The sequence below is a fragment of the Sturnira hondurensis genome, unplaced genomic scaffold (genome assembly GCF_014824575.4).
Source record: "Sturnira hondurensis isolate 20B ecotype Veracruz unplaced genomic scaffold, ASM1482457v3 Scaffold0022201, whole genome shotgun sequence".
NCBI lineage: Eukaryota > Metazoa > Chordata > Mammalia > Chiroptera > Phyllostomidae > Sturnira > Sturnira hondurensis.
The window spans coordinates 109,936-133,912 of NW_028094832.1; the positions used below are offsets into that span (position 1 = coordinate 109,936).

At 45.2% G+C, this 23,977-nt stretch overlaps 1 protein-coding gene across 3 annotated transcripts in view; it reads left to right on the plus strand.

The window, feature by feature from the left end:
* The window catches only part of LRP11 (LDL receptor related protein 11), a 43,164-nt gene that overhangs the window by 2,551 nt on the left and 16,636 nt on the right, over nucleotides 1-23,977 (plus strand). For 2 of the 3 annotated variants that reach the window (XM_037034850.1, XM_037034848.1), the window contains exons 2-7: nucleotides 2,675-2,832; nucleotides 11,779-11,920; nucleotides 16,172-16,297; nucleotides 16,388-16,393; nucleotides 17,440-17,646; nucleotides 22,141-22,236. In XM_037034850.1, the coding sequence (XP_036890745.1) occupies nucleotides 2,675-2,832; nucleotides 11,779-11,920; nucleotides 16,172-16,297; nucleotides 16,388-16,393; nucleotides 17,440-17,646; nucleotides 22,141-22,236 (735 nt within the window). The remainder of the gene's footprint in view (nucleotides 1-2,674; nucleotides 2,833-11,778; nucleotides 11,921-16,171; nucleotides 16,298-16,387; nucleotides 16,394-17,439; nucleotides 17,647-22,140; nucleotides 22,237-23,977) is intronic. The other variant, XM_037034849.1, reaches the window with a different exon arrangement.

The window sequence follows — 23,977 nt, forward strand, 5'->3', positions numbered from 1 at the left end:
TATCATTATTCTCTGTGTAAAATGCCAGTTGATCTGCCCCACCAAAATTGGTGTGTCTTTTCCCTGTAGATCTTACTAAGTATGTTTAGTTTTGAAAAGAAATCGCTAATATTACCATAGTACTTAACATTGGTTTATTACATTTTTATGATGCAAATTCAAAATTACTTTTATCTTGTGCTTCAAAGTCAAGTCAAATATTCTTAAGTGTAGCATTCTCCTTTCCTCTTCTTACCACCATTTGTTTATTTTTTTAAGGCCTGTTACTGAGTAGATGCGCTCTGGCTTATTTTAAAATACATTGTTCAGTATAATTTGCCTGGACTTGAACTGAGGGGGAAGTGTCTCTCTCTGTTATTTCAAATAAAACAGTGGTCAATGTACAGCATATGAGGGTTTCACTGTGCTTTTAAATCCCATCTTAAAGCTCACCTAAAGTAAATAATTAAAAATGATTTTTTTCTTCCAGCAAGGCAAGATTAATTAATTTTAAAATATGTGGGCTATTTCAGCACTTACCTGCTTCTCCTATCTGGAATCTTTGGGGTTAAATCTTTGAGGTTTTAAATATATGTGTGTGTATAGACATATATACATTTTTAGCATCCATTGGTATTTATAGCATATAGTTAGTTATATTTCAGCTTCTCTACTTGCAAATAGTATTTTAAGATACATTTCAATGCAAATAGCTGGTAATCCTAATATATTACTGCAGAATTATACGATGCATTCCAAAATTTTAAAGTGGCTTTGTGTGCAAAGCCAGAGGCCCAAGCCACAGGAGAGTTCTCTGTTAACCTCTATAAAAGGGCCCATTAGTAATTCAGTCATTCCATCTCTCCTCACCTGGGAGAAGCAGAATGAAGACATCAGGCTTGGATCTTTGCTCAGAGGAGGAAAAAGTCAGAACAAGTTTCTTCTTAAGCAGTGGCTTATTGAAACCTGAGTTACAAGTCCTCATTGTTTTAAAGGACTCTAAAAATGGGACTCATTATGTTCTCAGTAGACCTTTAAGTGTGCTTATTCCTTGTAACATGCTCATTAAAAAAGGCATCTCCCTTTGAGGCTGGCAGTGGCCTTCTCATTCAGAAAAGTCGCAGCTGAAATGAGAGCTGCCATCGCCTCACATAAAGGACCTGTTTCTGGGCCTTGAGAGAATCACTAGTTGAGAAGATAGGGCTGGCCAGGTAGGTCTCTAAACATTCAAAAGGGAGTGGCAACTTGTAGATCAGCATTCCAGAGCCTTGTTCTACCTGCAACCTGTCAGAGCAATTACCTGTTGTTGGCTCTCGGAAAACTGCTAGGATTGCAGCTAGCCACACACGTCAGGCACTGGGACATCGAGGTCCCACAGAAGTTTGCTTAGGAGACAGCTTTGGCAGTGGAGGAAGAAAGACGGTGCCTCACTTTCGACGTTGTTCAGACCGAGTCAAGGAGGAACTAGTCCAGGCCAGCATTTGGACCAGAGCTTTGGCACTGGGGGACGGAAGAAATAGTAGATACCAATAAGGGTGTACACCATCCTGTAGAGTTTGTGTTTTGAGTGATACTACTAAATTTCTTTAAAATATATTTGCATTTGTGTATACTTACTAATAAGCTTAAATCAATTAAAATAGTCACAACTCTGTTCTTAGAAATGCAGCTTCTCTCATCAGTCATCACTGAAATAGCTGTCAGTTAGTTATTGATATTTAAGTGAACATAGCCCTACCTAGTATGGCTCAGTGGATTGAGCACCACCCTGCAAACTGAAAGGTTGCTGGTTCAATTCCCAGTCAGAGCACATGCCTGGGTTGTGGGCCAGGTCCCCAGTTGGGGGTTGTGTGAGAAGCAACCAATCCATGTTTCTCTCACTCATTGATGTTTCTCTCTTTCTCCCTCCCTTCCCCTCTCTTTGAAAAGAAATAAAATCTTTAAAAAAACATTTAAGTGACTATAAGTAGCTTTAAACTATTTAGTTCCACTCTAGGTCACAGGTAAATATTATACATACTTGTTTTGCTTTTGTGGGACAACTCAAAACTCAGTGTGCTGGCTTCTGTTATAAAAATTAGTTTATTAGAAGCTATAGACTTCTGCTTTCCTGGATAAAAAAGTGGACACCAGAAAAGTTCACGTGGGCTTTATTTTGTGTGGGTCCAAGAACTTGTCTTAACTTTCCAGTGTGATTTGTTTCGCATCCATTGAACACTTTATATTACTCCTGCTTTAAAAACTTGAGGACAAGGAAAATCTACATGAGAGGTGGACTTAGTTTTGTTTAAGGTTTGTTTCAAGAATTTTTGTTATAAATTCATTGAACAGAACTTGGAACATAAGTGGTTTAAAAATTAAGTGAGCAGTTCACTCTGGAGAATAAAACTACCTCAGATGGACACATTGGAGGGCCTAGTTCCCTGCCGTATACCCACAAGCTTGTTTTTGTTCATACTTGTTTTTGCTCACACCACACTTTTTCTCCTTCATGTATTACAGCTAAATTCCGTATTCATAATTTTGTTTGTTATATAAAGAAAATAGAACAAAAATCAATAGGAAAATAACTTCCCATTGCTAGATATTTTCTTAGCAGTTCTTTGCTAGACTACCTGTGTCCTAGCAAACAAGACAGCCTCTCAATTAAGAAAAGTAGGGAATCATCTCTCCTGTGAATTATTTTCTTTCGCAGGAAAGGATGCGCCTCCCCTCAGCAAGGCTGGGCGGGACGTGGTTCTGCGTCTGCCCACAGACGAGGTGACTTTGGATGGCCGCGAGAGCACAGATGACCATGCCATCGTCCGGTATGAGTGGGCACTGCTGCAGGGCGACCCGTCGGTGGACATGAAGGTAATTACTGTCTTTCTTCATTGTCACCAAAACGGATGTTTTCAGTGAAGTGGTCTTCGGTAATGTCTTTCCACTTAGGTTTCCAAAAGGCCTGTCAGCTAGCAGAAAAGGTATAAAATGGACAAAGTTAAAAGCAATTGTCTAAAAAATGGTTTAGTCTATGAATTTCCTTTTCTATTGAGTAAACAGCGATTCTCATCATTTGTTCTGAAGCTTCTGTTTTGTTCTTGCCGCTTTTTTGTTGACTTCTCCAGAATACAAAAAACCTTTGGGGAAAGAGACTCGTGCTTTATTTTAATGACACAGACTACTGTTTAATTTTTTTATTTCTCCTTTGTTTAAGATCCAGGTAGAAAATTTGAAAAATACGAAGCTGCATAAAGAGGAAAATCTCATTATAATGAACTCATTCTTCACACGGTCCGGAAAGCAATCATCTTGCCTAGCAGTCAGGCCTGGTTGGGGTCGCTGAGTGACTAAGCAGGCGTGTTCCGCTCTGATTTTCACCGGGCTCCTCTGGGCCAGGCTGCAGGTGCTGCGGGCCGGAATGAGCCCCTTGTTGGCAGCTGCAGAGTCTTGAGTCCTGAAGCTTGTTGTTAATCTCATCAGGACTGCGTCTGGTTGGCAGTATTTCCTGGTTTGGGCAGATAAACTCCATCCAAACCACTTTAGTCAGAGGAAATAGAAAAAATCTGAATTGGTTTGCTAGGGCTGCCACAACAAAGAAGCATAGACTCTGTGGCTTAAACAGATACTGTTTATCTTCTCCCAGTTCTGGAGGGAAGAAACCCACAGGTCCCAATGGGGTTGGCCTCTTTTGGAACCTCTCTTCTCGGCTTGTGGTTTGCGGCCTTTTCCTTCCTGCATCTTCACATGGTTTTCCCCTCTGTGGGGAAACACTGGTTTATATTCTCTCGAAACAAAACCAAAAACAATCATCTAGTCCCCCAAGACTGATTTCCGTGCACTGATTTACTCCATGGTTAGGTAGTCTCAGAATTGGGCTGGGCACCTGTTCAGCGTGGTACCCAGCCTCCCACCCATGTAAGAGCCCCTTCTACGACATCCCTTCAGGGCTCTCCCACTCTCTGCCCAGATATTTCCAGAGATGAACACTCACTACCTCACATCGAGTCCTATGATGTCTTCAATCAGCTGTAGTTATTAGGCAAACAGGATGTGTCTCCCTGTTACCTCTGTGCATTGGAGCTGAATCTTCTCTTTGGAAAAGCACTGAATGCATCTTTTAAAAAAATGTTTTATTGATTGATTTTTTTAAAGGGGGAGGGAAGGAGGAGAGAGAAAGAGAGAGATAGAGAAAAACAACCATTGATTTGTTGCTCAACTTATTGATTCATTCATTGGTTGATTCTTATATGTGCCCTGACCAGGGATCAAACCCGTGACCTTGGCATATCAGGCCGATGCTCCACCCAACTGAGCTACGGGACCAGGGCATATCTTTCCTTTTTCTAGGTGACAGTTGCCTAAGTCTTTGAAAAAAATGAATGTCACCACTTGGGATGCTCTCTCGGAACATCATACCCCACTTCATTCAGACATCTTCACATGAACGGAGGGCCAGGCTGCCCACCCTCCAGCCTCTGCTGGATTTTCTCAGATTCATCCATGCCCTTCTAAAACCTGACACCGCTAGTCGAACCCCATGTGTCACCTGAACATGTGTGTGTCTTCCTGACACAGATGCCACCTCTTGTGATGCAGACGCCTCTGCTTCTACTAGTGAGACTGAATTTACGTAAACTTAGTAGCTGTGTCACACGGCAGGTTCGCGTGGCATCACCCACTCGCAGGATTACCTGAAACCTGCTTCGTCTTTACCTAAACAGCTGCTGCAATGGCCTCTCCACCTCGTTTGTATCATTGATTTATTGAACCTGAGGGCAGGACTGTATATTTATCCTTTTCACATACCAGCTTCTGGGTTTTCATCTACCACAGAAATCATTTCGAACTTAGAGGGTCATCCATCATACTTATCACCCTTCTGTGCATTGTGTCAGCGGTGAAACTGTTCTATCCTTCTGGAAATCTCTGAGAACTGAGGTTGGTCAGGAAAGGTTCATGGACATGGTGGTCACCCACCAGAGAGCTCCCCTGAGAGGGACGCTGCCTACTAGTGGGCACTTCTGGGGCGTGCTTGTCTGAGCAGTCACAGGCCCGCCTCTGCTCTCATCTGGCTTTTCATCACACTCCTGAAAGCTCTATTCTGTAAGTGATGAATTGCATGTATGAGTGTCAAATAAAAGTAACGCTAATGATCCTGTATTGTAGTTATTGAGGACATTCACAAAGGAGCAACAAGATTAGACATTTCTTATAGGCCTTTTGGGCTGACTGCTGGGCCATCAGGAGGGAAATCTGGACCAATTTCCCAGCCAAGTACAGAACAGCGATAGCAGGTAGACCTGGAGTTCGAAAACCACCATCCAAGTGACAGTGCCTGTGGCAGGAGAAACACCGCAGCTGAACTGTGTCTGTCTTACAGCGGAATATATTCACGAGCACCCCAAAGTAAACCCTCACTTTGTCACGATAAAGCATCACAATAAAGCGTCGCTGGCTGAGGAGCCATGCGGTGGCAGGCAGCTCGGACACACCTGGAGTCCTCAGAGCGGCCTCACTAGGAGGGACCTTCCCACTTTGTAGATCAAATGGCCCAAAAGCTGTGAAAGACCGAAATGGCAAGAGATCACTGAGCGTCTTTCAGTGGAGTGCTGGCAGCTGCGGAGCAGTTTTTCGGGGTGTGCATTTATCAGTTATAGAAATCAGTTAGTAATGCAAATGATTCTTGCCCATAGAAATGCAAATATTTTTTTCATATAGAAATGCAGTTATCTCTGACTTGTTGAAAAGTAGACTTCAAAGAAGACATTTTAGCACTTGTAGGTATTAATCTACTAATACACTCATTTCCTTGCCTAATAGGTACCAGTAGCAAACTTGGTTCAGTTTTGCGTGTATGTACTAGCAACTTCATGCCATCATTCCTGACTGCTTATATCCCTTCGATTCTCCTCTAAATTAGTGGTACACCTTATCGGCTCTCTCTTCAGTTAATGAGTTAAAAATCACTGATACATGTTCACATATTTGTGTGTGAGATCATGGTTTTTACAGTTTGAGAATCTTCCTGAATAGTAATGAACAACCTTCAAGGGGCCACCCCTCTGGTCCCTTTTACCTGGGCAGCCTGAGTTTACACTGCATGATTTCCGACAGGAGAACTGGGATTCTCCAGCCAGGTCACTTTCTTCTGAGAAGGGGCTCCAGCTGAACGGAATGTGAATGCACCCCCCACCAAGCTGCAGAGTGGGGCCAGGTGGGAAGGTGCTTGGGGCAGGAGGAAGGGCCGTGACAGCCCACCCAGCATAGCACTGTGGTTAAGTCAAAGCCCCGTGTTGGATGAACACCCTTCTTCTGAAGCCCTTAGACGATCCCTGACTCTCAGGGGCTCTCGTTGTTCAGTTTCCCCTGAGCACCTGCGGCAGCCCTTGGACATCCCCCTCTCTCATCCCTCAGGGTCCCCATCTGCGCAGACTCCTCAGCCCTTCTCCCATCTCCCGGGAAGGATAGTCAGCCTCCCTTTGCCTTCCAACAGTTTGAGACCAGGTTGTAGGACCGATCTCGTCATGTCCAAATGACCCATCCAGGCACTCAGAAACCAGCGCAAACCAGTGAGGTTCTCTCCCTCAGAGGAATTGTGCTGCCGCCTTAGTGATAACAAGGTTTACAGCTAACTTTTTTTAGCACCTAGTGCGTGTCCAGCACTGGGCTACGCATCTCCAGAGGGACAGCTCGTGTTCCTGGCTTGGTTTCTTCGTTTATGAAGAAGGAATAGATGGTTTGTCAGAACCAGGAGACTGATGACTAGATTTTTTTTTATTTTTTTAAAGATTTTATTTATTTATCTTTAGAGGGGAAGGGAAAGAGAGAGGGAGAGAAACATCAATGTATGGTTGCCTTTCCTGCGTCCCCTGCTGGGAGTTGGCCTGCAGGGAACTGGCCTGCAACCCAGGCATGTGCCCTGACTGAGAATCGAACCGCGATCGTCTGAGTAGCAGGCCCGCGCTCAATCCTCTGAGCTACACCAGCCAGGGCTGATGACTAGATTTTAAAGTTACATATTTCCTGCCCTGGAAAAAGATATTCTACCTCCCCTTAACCAAATATTAATCTAGAATACATTTCTTAAATGCAAGAAGACATGTTTTTTTTTTCTGGTGGCTCATTAGATGACACTGAGTTTCATGATTATTCAACGTAATACATTTACATCTGAAGTCAGAATGTAAAACATGTTAGAAACATGATACAGAGTACAAGGACGTTCCGGGAGATTTGGACTTCATTTGTTTGTGGATTGATTTGCACTCAGCAGATGTAGAAAAATTTCTAACCAAGTGATTTTTGAATATCACATGTAGTGGAAGCTCACCAAAATGTGGATGTTGTTTATACCAATGAGTTCATTATTAAATTCAAGCCAGTTGCACACTGGCTTGATGGCTCTACATAATGAATTTTTTTTAAGTAAATAGGTAGAATATCATCTAAAGAGGGACATGTTTGAGAGTGAAGGGATGTGGTTTCAGCAGTGACACCAGGCCCACAAAGACAAACTGGGACTTCCCTGAGCAAGCAGAAAACTTGAGGAAGTCCAAGTTTTGTGACATGGTCCAGTCCGAGGTTTCCCGGTCAGTCTCACTTTTAGACTACCCTCAACAGATCAAAGGAATACTTTAAAACTGAACCCGAGAGAAAGGTTTTGAGAGAAAGGTTCATTGGGAAATGAACTTAAATAGATACAAGAATATTGGCTTCTGCCCTGCCTGGTTTGGCTCAGCGGATTGAGAGCTGGCCTGGGAACCGAAAGGTCCCTGGTTCAATTCCCAGTCAAGGTTGTGGGCCAGGCCCCCAGTCAGGGACATGCCAGAAGCAACTGATTGATGTATCTCTAACACATCAGTGTTTCTTTCCCTTTTTCTCCCTCCCTTCCCCTCCCTCTAAAAAGTAAATGAAATCTTTAAAAAAAAAGAAGAACTTAGATCCTGCCAGTGATAAGAAGATGAAAGAAGGAAAATTCTGGTTCCAGTCACTTTAGTCAGGGAGACCAGGAGCGCCCCGGAAGTGCTTCCTTTCACACTGAACACGGGGAGTGCACAAAAAACGCCCAGGAGGCTGGCTTTTCCCTAGATTTCTGTGTTTGTTTTTACACGATGTTAAGAGCTAAGGCTGCCTCTCCCCTCCGACTTTGTGCACTGTTTCTTTGTGCTTCTGACTCTTCTTACTACGTAAGCAACTCTGCTTATATCTAAAAGCATTTTGCAATTTTGGTATTAAAAAATAATTCTTCTCTGATTGGGTTGAGTTAGAGGCATGAAAGGGAAATGAGGGCAGAGTTGGAGAAAACTGAACACATATTCTGAAACAGTAAAACAGAAGTGAAATTTGGTCAGGTTGTAGGAGGGAAAAAATAAGTCTGTTTCTCCCTCTGTTCTTTCTTCCAGAGCCTTCTAATCCTGGCCAACGTTAGAAGTAAGCCACTATTTACATGACATGTTTTAAGAGGATTTGACAAAGAAGAGAAAGACTTTAGTCTCCTACTGATTCCTGAAATCTCAGATATGCAGTTTAATTCTGTCTTAGTTACTGCCTTCTTTGGCCCCATTCTTTTGAAAATGATCCTCTTCTGAGCAGGTTTATATGAGAAATTCTCAACTCTTTTTTTTAATCATTAGAACCTTTATTCTTTTTCTTAGGATGATATATGATCATTTTCTACATTGGATTAATTTGAAGATACCCATTCCATTATTTATAGTAAAATTTAAATTATGCAAAAAATACAATTTTTTTGCATAAGGTAAGAAAAAGGAATAATATAAATGATGCTGATGGTTGTAAAAAATATCCAAATAAAGGACCAAAAAAATAAATACAGTGGCTACTAATGGTTGTCCTAGGGTGGTTATTTATGATTGTTTTTTCTTTACTATTTTTTCAAATCAGCAATATAACCTCATTTATTTTTACCGAAAAATGGGCATGTTTGAGAGTGAAGATCATTAAAATGATCTTTTCTTTCTGATCAGCAAATCTGGGAGTAGACGCCTAGAGACTGACCAGAGAAATCCCCAGTTCTTGAGGAAACTCACTTAAACCCTTACTCCAGAATTGAGAAGGACGGACCAGTTGGAGTTTGGTTCTTTGTAAAGATGTTCTAAATCCATTCATTTGACCACGTGTAACAGGAAAGTTCGGGCTGCTGGATTCGTTTTGCTTCTCTCTGTGGAACTCGCTATCCTAGGTGTGGTGACAAGTAGACGGAGGGAACCCTGAACTGAAGAGCAGAGCCTAAACGCGTGTTCACCTGCAGTATTATATCTGGACAGTGAGAGCACCAGTTTGTTTCCTCAGGGTAACTGCCTCATTGTCTTCTTCACAATCCCAGGCAAGATGTTGTAAACCCTGGGATTATAACAAGGATTATTATGTTAACCAAACCGTTTGTAGACATCTTGTCCAATTTTGCAAGTTAGATTAGTTGCCCCAAGGCAGAAAACTAGTTGCATTCATTGGCTCAGTGGAGCCTTTTGCTGAAGTATTTGGTACCACACTACCTCCCCACTCATTTGTAACTGACTTACACCCAATTGCCTTATAGACTTTAGGAGCAACTGTTGGGTGGGAAGAATAGTTAGGTATTATTTTGTGGCTAAGTGTATATAATGGTAAGTGTGTCACAATAATGGTAACTGTAATAATATGTGTGTGTGTAACTTAATGTATATAAATAAACCCAAGTTGTCTTTAGTTTTCTCTTGGCTGGCCTTTCAGGGACCAGTGAGCACTCAAAAAAGTGACCCCTGTCTGGTATCCTCTCAGTACCCTTGGGCCTGAAGACAGTGTCACAGTGAGGCAGTGAGGACCGCCTCACACCTCTTTGAAATAAACAGCAGAGGAAAGGTGACCTTTTTTCCCAACTCTCTAGCTTAAAGCCTTTGCAACAAAAGTGATGGGACAGCTTGTAGACTGTTTTACAAATTGGAGGTCTCAATTCTGCCTGTCTCAGTGAGTGAAAGTCCCTTTAATAGGTTTCCCTGTCCCCATCTGTAAAAACAGGGTAATGCCACTAGCTTGAGATGAAAATCGAACCAAAGGAGGAAGTGGATATATTTAAACATTTACCGTACTAAGCTCTTTTTATTAACTTAAAAAAGTTAATTTTGCATCACATTATATTTAAGCCCCACATTAAGAAATTTTTTACACAGTTTGATCCTCATGAGGTAGGATCAGATTTTATAGGTGCAGACACTGAGATTTAGGTTGGTTATGTTGTGTGTACAAGGTCACACAGCTGGTACATGGTAGGGCCGGCATTCCAGCCAGGTCTGCTGGACACTGGGCTCCATGCCCTTAACCACCTCACCTGCGGTTCTTCCATGTGACCACTGGATCACTGGTGTGCCTGTCATGTGCACACTCCCAGATGCCACTCTCCAGAGCCACTGACTCAGAGTCTGGCTGAGCTGGGAGATCTGCCCGGTGGTATCTAAGCAGCCTAAAGTGGCACAGCCACTGTATCTCATTATACTGCCGCTAAATGGTCAGAAAGCCTTCTGCTGGAGGGTTTATGGTCCTGGCAAATCCTCTAAGTTTATGTGCAGGAGTCCAAATCTAGGATTTCATAAATAAAAACAAGCAGGGGAGTTATTTCAAATCCGTTACTGCATCAATGTAATAAAATGTATAAGGTCAGAGTTCATTGGCAGAGAATAATTTCCAAAGTAATTCATTTAAGTGGAAAGGAGTGTTTTAAAAGGTAGGATATTAAACGGTATCACTGGGGAGGCTAAATGAAGCAGTGTTTAGAATGAGCATCTGAAAGTGATTCCCAAAACCTCACCGCAGACCTGGGCCTCAGAAGCTGTTGCTGTCACCGGGACCAGGACACTGCCTTGTGAGGAGAGCAGAGGTTCGGGGTGGGGCGGGCTTTAGGGAGTGAACAGACACTCCTGAGGGTGACCAGCAGGGAACAGCTGGGGGCCTCGGATGGAGAACGGAAGCCAGGGAAGCAGGCAGTTCAGAAGACAGGGGCGGCCAACACTGTTACAGACAGGAAGAGGGCCAGTGTTATATATTTTTTTAAAGACAAGACTAAGAAGTATGGTTGACCTTGATGCCAGGTGACCTTTGCAGGGTCAGTTAGTGAGTTTTTCCAGCGCCGCTTCAGGGGGTGGGATAAACAGTAAGTGGACAATGGCCAAATGGAAACAGCATGTGCAGCATGGAAGAGCTGACTTGAGATGGAAAGGAAACAATAAGGTGGCTAGAGAAGACCTGGGGAGTTTTTATTTGTTGTTGGTTTGTTAGGTCAAGAGAAACTTGAGCAGAGAGGTCAGAGGGAAAGGGGTCAAGGGCCAGACGGAGGGTGCAGTGTAAGACGGCCACAGCTCATCTATAATGACTGCAGGAGAGGGTGTGGCAATGGCGCAGATACCGGCCTGGATACTGGGACAGTGGAGGTGGAGGGTGGAGCCTTGGTTGTAACCATAGCCACGGCCCCAATTTTCTTCTTGAACTAGACGCGGGCTGAGAAGGAAGGGCTCCGGGGCGGGGCGTGGAGCTGGGGAGCGGTACAGGTTTGGGGCCCGGGCCGTGAGGACTGGAGGAGGACTGCAGGTCAAGGGCGTTATAGCCCGGGGAAAATGGGAGATAGGGGCTTCAGAGCCGGGCCAGCCTGCCAGAGTAGCACTGGGTTCAGCGTCCCACAGCCTGGGACCGGAGGGGAGAGGCGGGTCGTGGGATGGCGGCAAGGGCGACAGCGACTTCCAGTCCAGGACGCTGTTGGGCGCCGCGTGTCACGTCGCCACTTGTCGCGTCTCCTAACCAAACAAGATGTTTCCTGTTCGGCGGCAGGTGCCCGAGTCGGGAACCCTGAAGCTGTCCCACCTGCAGGAAGGCACGTACACCTTTCAGCTCACGGTGACGGACGCCGCCGCGCAGAGGAGCTCCGACAACGTCTCGGTGACCGTGCTGCCCGCGGCCTCGTCCCCGGGAGGTGAGGAGGAGGAGGCCGGCAGAAGCCAGACTGTTGAGGAAGGGGGGTATCGGATGGGCTTTTCACAGCCTAACACCGCATACCGCGGGCTCATTCCGGGGCGGGGGAGGGGTGTCCAATGAGACAGTGTCTGCCAAAAGTGCGACGACAGAAGTGGACTCCAGACAAAGAACGCTGCGGGATGCGGTAGGGACACCCTGCGTGAGCCAGTGGGCCGCCTTCCTTGGGCCCGATTCCACAGAGGGCTTTTCCGGGGAGGATCTCCTTTCAAGCTGGGGTGGGGGTGGGTGGGTGGGCTGTCTTGATATGCACACTCGAGAGTAAGAAGTACATTCAAGACACATTAAAATATGTGAAGTGCATGTGTCAATATGAAAGGACTGTTTTGCATGGACCCTTTAGGTGGATGCGCGGGTGCATTGATAACACAGCTGTCGCCGTCTGTCTCGAGGCTCGGGTTCTGCTGCACCCCTTAAACTCATCTCGTTTATGTGGGGCTTACTTTCCCAAATGTCTAAGATTAGATAATTTCTAAGATTAGCTTATCAAGTTAAAAAATCATATGAGCCCTGGCTGGTGTAGCTCAGTGAATTGAGGGGCGGGGGAGTGGCCTTCGAATCAAAGGATCGTGGGTCGATCCCCAGTCAGGGCACATGCTTGGGTTGCAGGCCAGTTCCCAGCAGGGGGCGCAGGAGAAGCACCCACACATTGATATTTCTCTCCCTCTCTTCTTCCCTTCCCGTCTAAAGATAAATAAATAAAATCTTTTTAAAAAAATCATATGAAACCAGGACCACTGAGGGCATCCGAGGCTCCTGCCGATCATTGGGAACCCAGCCAGCAGGTGCACCGGGAGGGTCCGCACTGCGCAGGCGCTGCGCTGGGTGCTGGGCGTGGCTCCGCGACCCACCAGGGTGGTGCGCTGTCACTAGCCTGGCTCTGGTGAACTTGCAGCACGTCTGCGACATCCTTGATTGCTCGGTGCGTGGGTGTTCATCTGGCCAGCAGTTAGGATAATAAGGAAAGGGAGATTGGACTTTGACTAATTTACCGGCACTGTTGCTGATCCTGTCTTCCATCAAAGACAGAGAGGAATGCAGGCAGTATTTGTACCTTGAGACTTGAAGTTCTCATTTAAACATTACTATCATTAAAATTATGTATTTAAAAATATTACGCTCACACTCACAAAAAGAAGGGGGAAGCGGGTTAACTTCCCAGTGTGTGTGTCATGTAAAGGGGACACTCAAGCCGACACACAGTTGCCACCACAACCATCGTAAGGGCAGTGCCGGTTTATCTCCAAACCACGGTCACAGCGCAGCTCCGAGGGCACAGGCACTTCTGTGCACTTCTGCTATGCGCCGTGTTTGCCTGAAGCAGAACGTGTTACCTGATGGTGATGTCCCAGGTCTGGGGCGGCTGTGCTTCCGCTCCAGGATGCATAAATAGCTGCTTGCGGAGGTCAGGCCGCTGTCCCTCCTGGGAGGTGCAGCCTGTGAGCTGCCGGCCGTTGCGACCACCAACCCGTACACCTTGAGATCAGGGGGCCTGGGGGCTGCGCCCTGCTCAGACCTGCTGCTGCCGCTTCTCTGTGTGCTGCATTGGAAACGGAAACCTCCGCACCCACATGTCTACTGAGTAAACTGTTTGCTGAATTGGGAGGGGTGGGGGTGGAGAAAGAAATAGAGGAAGGGGATTTTAGAATCTCAAGGACTTGGCAACCTTGGTGATTTGCCTTCCCTAGGGAATCAGAATTTGGGGGGCTGACGCTCAGTCCAGCCAAGGTGTAAGCTGACTGTGCGGGAAGAGGGGTGAGTTCACATGGACAGGCCAGACTCCAGGGGCTGCCCACAGCAGCTCGCAGGCAGGGAGCGGGAGGGAGCAGAGCCATCAGCCCCACCTATTCTAGCAGGCCCTGGGGCCGTATGGCTGCTGCACAGGGCCCGGCACTTAGAACAGTTTGAGTGTCTTCTTGTGCTGGGCGAGCACCAGGGCCATTGGAAACCTGAGGTTGGCTCCAGCCCGTCACACCACCCCCCACCCCCGCCGCATAGGACGTCCTCCTGGGGTGGAGTGCAGGCCTGGGCAGGGACTGAGCAGAGAGCTGATTCTGGGAGAAAAGTGCTCCGGGGAGAAGACAGAGAAACCCTACCTTCCCTTCGGAATTGAGGGAGGGGTTGCTTGGTACAGCCTGGGAGGGAGAAGGGGCCCGTGCTGAGACGCCCGGGTGGCCAGAGCACCCCGCCCCAACTTGTTCTTCCTGGTTTGCGTACTCAGGCCCGTTTTTTTTTCAGGCTCCAGAGGTACATTGCTGGTTGTACATTGCTGGCCTTTCTCCAAAAGGATAATAAAATGTATTCAAAGTGGCAGGCAGTTATTTGGATCGCTTTTGATTACTGAAAGGCCTCTTGAGTATAGGTCTAATGTGGGTAACTTTATATAGAAAATAAAAAAGGATGTCTGCCCTCCAGAGCCACTCACTGGTTAGATTGGAATAACACACTATGAATTAAATAAAACACCACACTGAGGCACTGACAGCCAGAGATGGGGATGAACAGATATTTCTGTCCCCCTATTGCAAATACTGATCTTCTAATTAATGACCCAGCTGTAATGGTAACCAAGTGTGGCTGGCTCCTGCCAGGGTGAACACAAGCACATACCTTTGCTTATGTGATGATAACTTGGCACATTTTTTGATATAGTGGCTGCATGTTCTCAAGCTTTGGGAAAAATAATCCATTCAAAGAGCCAGTCAACAAACATTTGTGATATGATCTAGATTAGTGGTCTCCAAGTAGGATCCCTCACCAATGGTGAAGACATTTTTAGGATGGGAAAGAAGACAGGGATTTATGTTTCATGAATTTTTAATCTTCTTTTCTAAGTCCTCAGTGTATTTTATAACATGCATGGTATGTTAGCACAGTGGTACATGCATGTTATTTACAGATGGGAGATGCGCGTTCACCAATATGCTATGAATTGGGATGCATGGTCAAAAGTTTAGAGGCCACCCATTCAGTAAGAGATGGATAAATTGTAAATACGGCTCTATCTCCAAAACTACCAAGGAATAAGTAAAACTTCCATGTATTTAGGAATTTTACATACGAACTTGGGAAATGTGAGCAAGAGGCTGTGTCCTGCTTGGTGTTCAGAGTCCCCTTCACTTTTCCTCTGAACTCCACCCTGTTGACGGAAGCTGACTCTCCTGTTTAGGTCCAAGTTCTCAGTCACAACTGCAGGCCCCTTGCTTCCTCTTCTTTCTCAGGAGCTTTAACCAATCTTTCTTTTCTACACCCTCCTCTTCCTCTTGGACTCCTTTGCCAGTCTTTAACTGCCCCTCAGTGGACTGTGCAGCCAGGACTTCGCCTTTTTACCACGCTCGGCCACGTGTCTCAGGGGAGTTACATCAGCACCACTGCTGTGTGTCCTGAGAGGTTCTCTAGCCCATCCCGTCCCCGGGGAATTACTGTGTGCCTCCTTATGTGCCTCTAGCCTGAACTCTTTCATCTGCATTCACAGTCTCAGGAAGTCCCCCAAGCCGTTACGCAGCTGAGTCTAGTACATTTGGCTTAATCTGGAGCGGGGAATGCCTCTTAAGAAAATGCATTGTAGCTTCTATGCAGTGCACTGTGGAATAAAAAACTTGTAAGAGCTCCAAAAAGGAGACAGTTTCATTATTTAAAGAAAATAAGTTCATACTAGCTGGTGTCTAAAGTTTCTATTTATTCTGTACTGTAACAAGGGGGTATGGCAGTCAACAACTAGGGTTCGAGAGTCAAAAGTCAGCCCCAGTAAAAAGCATTACTCAGGAAACAAGGATGTAAGCCATAGCATGTATAAGACAGGGCCAGCCGCCTGAGGGCCGTACAGGGTGTAACCGAGGAGGTGATGGGATGAAGGGATGAATGCAGAGGCAGCCCCCGGAGTGAGGAGGCCGGGTCAGGAGGGGGGACCGGAGCTGCTGCTCCTCCCCTCCCCCCTCATAGGCAGTGTCAGCTTGGAGAGCAGCCCAGGCATGAAGCCCACGGTGATTCCTGAGAATTAAGTCAGGGGGCCCAAGAAGAGACCCCCCTTAAATTTTCCAGGACCTGTGGCTCCAGGTCCGACTACTGGGTGTTTCCACAGTATCTGCCTCATTGCCCACATGCATTTTATCACACTTAGTCTCTGTTCGTCTTGACGCGGTAGAAGTCAGCATTCCTGAGCTCCTGTGACCCGAGTCTTGTTTATAAATAGGATGCTCGAAGGTTTGCTCACGCTACCACTTCTTTTGCGACGATGGCTGTTGCATTGACATCACCCTGGCCTGCGATGGAGTGGAGCAGTGTGCAGACGGGTCTGACGAAGATTTCTGCCACAACCGTGAGTCAGCTGCATGGCACCTGGGGGAGAAAGGGGTGTCTGTATTCTCACAATGAAATGCAAAGTCAGTATTGCTCTTTGTCTGCCGAGTTTCAGGTGAGACTTTATGTGAACAAGCTTTGCTTTACATTAAACAGCATTTATTACGAGTCTCCAAGGCTAGTTAAAAAGGGCAGATATTCTGTATTGCTGACATTTTTAAGAAACTGTTTTGTTTTCCAAAAGGTTCCTTACCATCCTAAAAATGCTCTATTAATACAGTCAAACCTCAGTTCTCAAACGTCTTGGTTCTTGAACAATTTGGTTCTCGACCAAGTTGTTCGTGGAAAAAAAATGTCCTGGTTGTCCAACAAGAATCTGGGTCTCGATTCTCTACCTGACGACCCTTTTGTGCTGACACCTGGATGGCCAGCACATGCCTCTCAGGCGACAGACAAAGGAGATACGGTTTTTTAAGAAGTTGTTTCTCAAACTGTTTTCAGAATGAATTACCAAGGTTCTGCTATATATGCTTTCAAAAAGCTGCATGAGCTAACACTTTGTTTTGATAAAACTTTGAAGGAAAACTTGCAGTCCACTGGGGTGTGGCCATGTCATCTAAGGCAGTCTTCTGTCCTACACGTAAGCATGCAGCGCAAGGAAGAGGAACAGCCACAGGAAGTTCCCAAGTGCTGGTTTGGGGAAGGCTGATAACAGACAAATGTTTTGTCTGTCAGTTTATATGTGACAGAAAGTGAATCATTGGCCCTGGCTGGTATAGCTCAGTGGATTGAGTGTGAGCCTGTGAACCACACAATCGCGGTTCGATTCCCAGTCAGGGCACATGCCTGGGTTGCAGGCCAGTTCCCAGCAGGGGACTCACGAGAGGCAACCATACATTGATATTTCTCTCCTTCTCTCCTTCCCTTCCTCTCTAAAGATAAATAAATAAAAATCTTAAAAAAAAAAAAGAAAGTGAATCATTGGAAGAGGAGACATCACTTGAAAATAAGGGAGAGAAGTTTTCATGGGGGCTCTGACATGTCTTAAATGGATAGGTTATTATCCCCAAGTACCCTTGATTTCAAATCTACTGAAAATTTAGTGGTTTCCTTAAAGTTCAGAAAAGGAACCCAACAACTAACTACTCTTCCGCACGTTAGTGAGCCTGGAGCGGAAGGCGATGACTCTCACGGCAACTGCCCAGCCTAGAACCACAGGACAGAGCAAAGATGCAGCAGGCGGCTTCTCGTTGGAGACGGTTCAGAAAGCCACGCCCCCAAACAGGCCACCTGCACTATCAGACATGGAGAAGAGGAATCGTTCCACCTTTTGGGGACCAAAGGTTCAAACAGACCCTGTGGTGCCAGGTAAGGACTTGAGACAGGTTCTCCACAAAGAGCCTCATTTTCTGTAATGACACTGGCTGGAAATTTAGGTTATATTTGAAGAGTGTTAAGGAAACATCTTGAAAGAAGAGTTAAAATGAAGAATTTAGCCAAAAGAAAAAAACACCTGACATTTGCTCTGATTATTTATAGTAAGAGACATTTACTAAATACTTTCTTACATTCATAACTAGATGCACAATCCAGAGGTGTCAATGTTTATTTGTAAATAAATTAGCTAGAAAGTTTTTCATTTTTAATCCTCATGTGAAGACATGCTTATTGATTTTAGAGAGAGTGGAAGGGAGGGAAAGAGAGAGGGAGAGAAACATCGATAGGTTGCCCTTTGTACATGCCCCAACTGGGCATGGCACCCACATCGGCCAGACATCTGCCCTGACTAGGCATCGAACCCACGACCCTTCAGTTTACAGGACGATGCTCCAACCAAATGAGCCACATTGACCAGAGCTAGAGTTTAAAGTTTTAACAACTGTGTTAAGGAAACTAATGCCCTAAATGTTGAATTTTAGATTATTTTGAGATAAAGCAGTGCAACCCCTATGCATTCATTCACATGTAAATCCTCTTCGCACTAAGTAAATGAAAAGAAAATGTGTTGAAGTGGTTGCATGGGCTAGTAATTCAGCATTATGCTTTCAATCTAACTAAATCTGTAATTTATAGTTTAAATAAGGCCTATAATATTTTTAAAAGCATTCACACTGCTGAAACATCACAAGCTTGTATCATTCTAAATTTCTTTTTTACATTTATAGTTAGTTGCATGATTATATGATATAGGAAAAAGAAATATAGATGATCACATTTATGTATGCTTTTGCAAATATCTTCAGTACTCAAACTCTGTATACATTCAACTGAAATAATGTCACTATTTCAATGACATGAAAAATTTTTGTCCATTGCAGAAGATACAGAGGATACAAATAATAAAAAAGACAATAGCTTAAAATGTCACCCTTTATTGAAAAAAATTTTTAATGTTTTGGTATATTTGCTTACAATATTTTGTTTATCCACTTTGTAGATTTTAAGTGCCTTCATACAAATATGTTTGCAAAAATTCCATTCTGGGCCTTTCTTTTTGACAGTTCAGGTTAAGTGCCCTTCAGAGGCCTGCTTTGGTCAATTCCTTGTGGATCCTGCCACCTAATGGTCAAATTCATCACTGCAGCCCTGCCTTGGGATTTTAGTCCATTTTCTCTTTACGGAGTGGACAGCCACCTAAGAAGCTGAGCCAGGCAGGGGGGCCAAGCATTTTTGGCAGGAGGCACCAAGAGCTGACTGGAGAGAAATGAGCTTTCAGAGGCTAGGGTGGATAGACTCCTGTTGCGTCTCTGTGGTAGAGAGACCCATGTGGGTGTGAATGAATTCACAGCAGGCAGAGTGGAGACCAAAGGCCGGGTCTTTTGAATTAGGTTCCAGTCTGAGCTCTGCCTTTAGAACCTTGAGAGACAAGTTGCTTCCTATCTCTAGACCTCAGTTTCCTCACAGTTAACATACAATTTCAACCAGAGGACCTATGGCCCCATCCAGCACTGAATCTGTTTCAAGGATGCTAAATAGCCTGAGTTTCATATAGCACTTCATCCACCCTAATTGGTGCTAGGTATTGCTCAGAGATCCTGTCACCTGAGAGGGACTGGGACTCAGGCAAGTCTGACCCAGCACAGTCTGGAATGTATGGGTTCTTGACTTTGTGCAGGAAAGATTTCACAACACAAGTCCAGGTGACTTTAAGAGTATGTTTATTAAAGCTGGGGATAGTGAAACAAAGAAAAGGCTTAAGATAGAAGAGGGAAGATCACAGCAACAGGAGTGAGCCTGGACTGGGCCGCCTTGACTCAGGGAGGAAGTCACAGTAACAGAAGTGAGCCACATGGGGCTGTGTGGACTCATGAAAGTTACAGAGGCGAAGGGAGTAGGCTCAGGGGGTTAGCCTGGGACGAGCTGCCACTGCCCACTGCTCCCCTAGTTGCAAGTCTTGTGGGGACCCTTAGAGCTTAGGAAAAAGCAAGCAAAAATAAACGCCTGAGAAAAGGCCGGGGGAGGGGTGTGGGTGTGCTCAAGGAAGAGCACGGACTGGGTCCTTTTCCTTAAGGGTTTTTACCTGTTTTCTGAAGGGAGGAGTTTTAGGGGAAGTCTCAGGGGAGGGACTCAACAGAGCATTTCGACAGCTTTCTGGGTGTGTCCTTTCATATGCTGATGTATCAAAATGACTGACATGGGGAATTTTGGGTCATTCTCCAGTCAGTTTTGTGGCTTTACTTTTATCTTGTGTTCGTCTGGATCTAATGGATTTTCTGTGGTTTATTCCCGACTTTTTCTGCTCTGGGGTTTGGCTGGTACTACTGGCTCCATCTGGGTCTCTGCTCTCTCTCCCCACAAGCAGGGCCATCTAAGCTGCTCGCTGTCTTGTTGGGGAGGGGAGGTGTCAGCTGTTGGCTCCTGAGGGTCCTTGGTTAGGGAAGGTAGGATCTCATGAGTTATTAGCGGGCTCTTCATTGCATGGCCTTGTTTAACCTCAGCCTCCTCTACTCCGCTTGCCACGGGGTTTCCTAGCTTCCTTCTCTCCTGCCCAAGCCCAGTGCTGGCTCGTGGGGAGTGAGAACTCCGCCTCAGAGTCATTTTGAAAATAATGTGCCAGGCTGCCACCACCAGGCATGGGAGCTGCCATCCAATTTGAAATATATTTGCATCCTCGGACATTGATATTAAGGCTTCAACTTGTGCTATGAAGATGTAAGGAATGGAATTGGAATGATGTAAGAGATGCAGAGATTAGATATCCAATTACTTATATATTGTTTTTTCCTAATTATTGAGGTGATACGTATTTACTGTAGAAAATTTGGAGACTACAGGAAAAAATTTAAATCATCTAGCAAAACTCAACAATGTTTACAACATTTTGTTGCATTTTCTTTTGGTTACTTTGATTTATATACATATGCACACATTTATTTACTTTGAACAAAATTAGGATATTATTTTTGCAAAACTTTTATTTTTCTTATGAGCATTTTTATGTTATTAAACGTCCATCAAAAACACAATGTTTGGTCCTGGCCAGGCAGCTGCATTGGTTAGAGCACTGTCCCCTATACGGCAAGGTCCTGGGGTCAACAGGGCGCAAGGAAGCGTCAGCCTGTGAGTGCATATGTGAATGCAGCACCAAGTTGATGTTTTCTCTTTCTCTCTCTTCCCTCTTCCTCTCCCTCTAACATCAAATCAATCCATCTAAAAAAATTTTTTAAAACCTGTGATGTTTGAAAATGCAGGGTAAAGAAAATGGGAAGAACAGAACTTTGAAAATATTAGAAAGGGCCCTCCCAGCACCTGACTTTTGTTTCACCAAGGGGTGGCCGTCTCCCCTCACCCCTCTGTCATCCCTAAGACCACCCGGCGAGAAGCCCCAGCTTCCAATTTCATGCGAGCTGACATGGTGTTACACTCTGTGCAGCCCAGATTAGAAACTGCATGACTGTTCCTGACCTATGGCTGAATTTTATAAGGGTCATCAGCCAGCACGAGAAATATGGACGTGTCGAATTTTCTGCTGCCTCCTTCCCCTGCAGACACCTTTTGAGGACAGAAAGCCTTGACTCACTTTAGACGTGCTGGACAGATGGCAATATTAATACTGGTGACGCGGTACAGACAGTAGTAAGCGGCGGCTTTTCCTCTATCACACTGGCAGAGAGGAAAGGTGGAATAAAGCTTATAAGAGCACAGAGAAGCAAGTCTCGTGCACTTTCAGTGGGATTGACTTCATTTTCCATTATCCAGTTGATTTGTGATTCTTAGTAAATTCACGTATATTTATTTCTCGGTACAAATCACCAAATACATGTATATGGTAGGTTTACAGTCTTATTTCAGTTGTGGGTGCCATGCACACTGTTGGTGCTGTATGAGTGACAGCAGGATTTACACCCAGCCCTGTGGCCCACTTCCTGCGCTAGTGCACCTGGGCAAGTGCTGAGCCTCTGCGTCTGAGCAGAAAAACCAGAGCAGGGTCAAGGGGAGAAAGGGAAATAGCTTGTCGCTGGTCCTGTGTATGCTCTTCATTTGTTTTTTTATGAAGAAAACTTTCTGCACTGTCTCTGCTTTCCACTGTGTTCAGAGACCACCCTTGACTTTCCTGGCTTTCCTTCCCTACTTCTCTGGGCTGGGGAAGGGTGGCAGGTGGCGGGGCCTGTGGCTTTGTACTAGCCACACACTCTGCTTTATTAAATGGGTCACATTAGTTATCTAGTTGGTAATAAGCCTATGTTTGAAACTACCTTTAAATATCAAACTGATGAGCATTTTAATGTTCATAAGCTTGCTATCCTTTAAGTCCTTTCTTTAAGTCCATCTTAAAAAAATTAATACAGCTGTATTTTCCTGTCTGTTTCCTAAAGTTTCTACTGTACCTTCAGTATGTGTTCAACAGTATGTTTTCCACAGATAGCGGTTCCTCGGGGAAGAGCAGAAAGGAAGAAAATTACATTTTTGAGTCAAAGAGCAATCGAGGAGGAGCGGAACACCCAGCCCCAGAAATAGGTAAGTCTGTACCTTGGAATTTCATTGTGGAGTATGAGGAGCTGCAGAATCACATACCCTCTAGTTGAGGAGGTTAGATAAAGCTTTAGCAGTTTGTGACAAGAGCAGTGAACTGTATTCTCTTAGATAAGTGCCTTAGATTTGGGAAGCCTTCAAACACAAGGGACAGTGCTTGCTGGAGGCACTGATGGAGGATGACAGAGAACACTGGTTTCTTAGAGCTCACCACAAGGATTACGACACAATGACGTGTGTTCTCCCACCTAAGAAAGGAGGCGATATAAATGCTTGCACATCATGAGAGGGAGGGATAGACTCTGGAGGGCTTAAAAGAAAAGGAAGTGTTTTCTCATCTACTACATCGAGCATCACCTTTGGCCCTTACACTAGTCACCTCGCTTCCTCTTTTATTAGCGGTCCCTTCCAGGTGCAACATTCTGTGAAGAGTCACTTCATGGCGTCGTGGTAAAGAACATGGGCTCTCGAATCAGGGGCCGCGGTTCAGATCCTTGCTGTACCACTAAACCCTCACCTTGGGCAGGTTGTCTTATCTGCCTGGGTCCCAATTCCCCCTTTAGTGAGATGGAGGTAATAACTGGACCTGCCCCATGGAGTTGTTAGGGAGAATAAGTGGGGCACTGGATCAAAAGCATTTAGCACAATGCTTGGCTCATACGACGAACTATCAGAGTAAAGGGCCTGAGTGCCCGGTTCTCTCTCCCAGTGTTCTAGTGGCAAAGATGGAAGACAAGGGGAGCAGGGAAACTGCAGGAGGTGGAGGGGATATTTAGTAAACGGAAGAAAGGTATCCCAATTCCATAATTTTGGTTGTTTTAACTAGAAAGAAAACACTCTACATAATCCTGTGGAAAGTCAGGTTTTAGTCCTAAATCCCATAAACTAATTAGTTAAAACCTTTAGGGAAGAAAATGTTTCTTGAGTGATAGATCTACATTGAGAAAATCTTTTTACCTTAGTGTTCTTTGTAATATCTGGATAATATAATTTCAAGCAATAGATGGTCAGAATGTCCCAGAAGGCAAACACCTGGATGCTGCCTGGTCTGCTGTCCTGCTGGACTTCCCTTGTCCCAAGACGTCTCAGTCCCGTGAACAGGATACCCAGTTCGCCCACTTGGTTGTTTCTGAGAAAACTGTCACGATGTGGTTTTAAAGGGGTTAGAAAATTTTAAATCTCACATTACCCAAACTAAAAACATGAAGGAGTACTTAAAAGTCAAGAATAATTTTTAGTATTCTAGCATAATTCTTTGTGGGAGATTTCATTTTATTTGTCAGCAAAGCATGAAACAGGAACTAGATCTGCCAGTTCAGAAAAGCCCCTGTTGTATGTCTGTCTATTGTACGGTTACCCTGAAGCCTAAACACCAGGGCTCATTAAGTCACACACACACATACACAGAAGGGCAGCCCTTCACCATGTTCCTGCCCCGGGCAAGCAGGGGGTGACCCAGGTCTGTCTTTTGTCCCTTCCCCACGAGGCTAGTAGGCTAGTACAGGGGATGCAGGGGGAACGGACACCCTTACGGCCTCAGCCATTTCAGAACTGCCTTGCTCGGGGTGGCCCTTTGGTAACTCTACAGCCAAAGCCCAGCGTGTCGGCCTGGAGAAATTCTGCAGAGATTCCCGCGTCCTCCGGAGGGCCTGGTGTGTGGGGCTGTCTGAGCCAGCTCTAGAGTCCAGTTCTAGACTGATGGTCTGTCACAGATCTTTACCTTTCA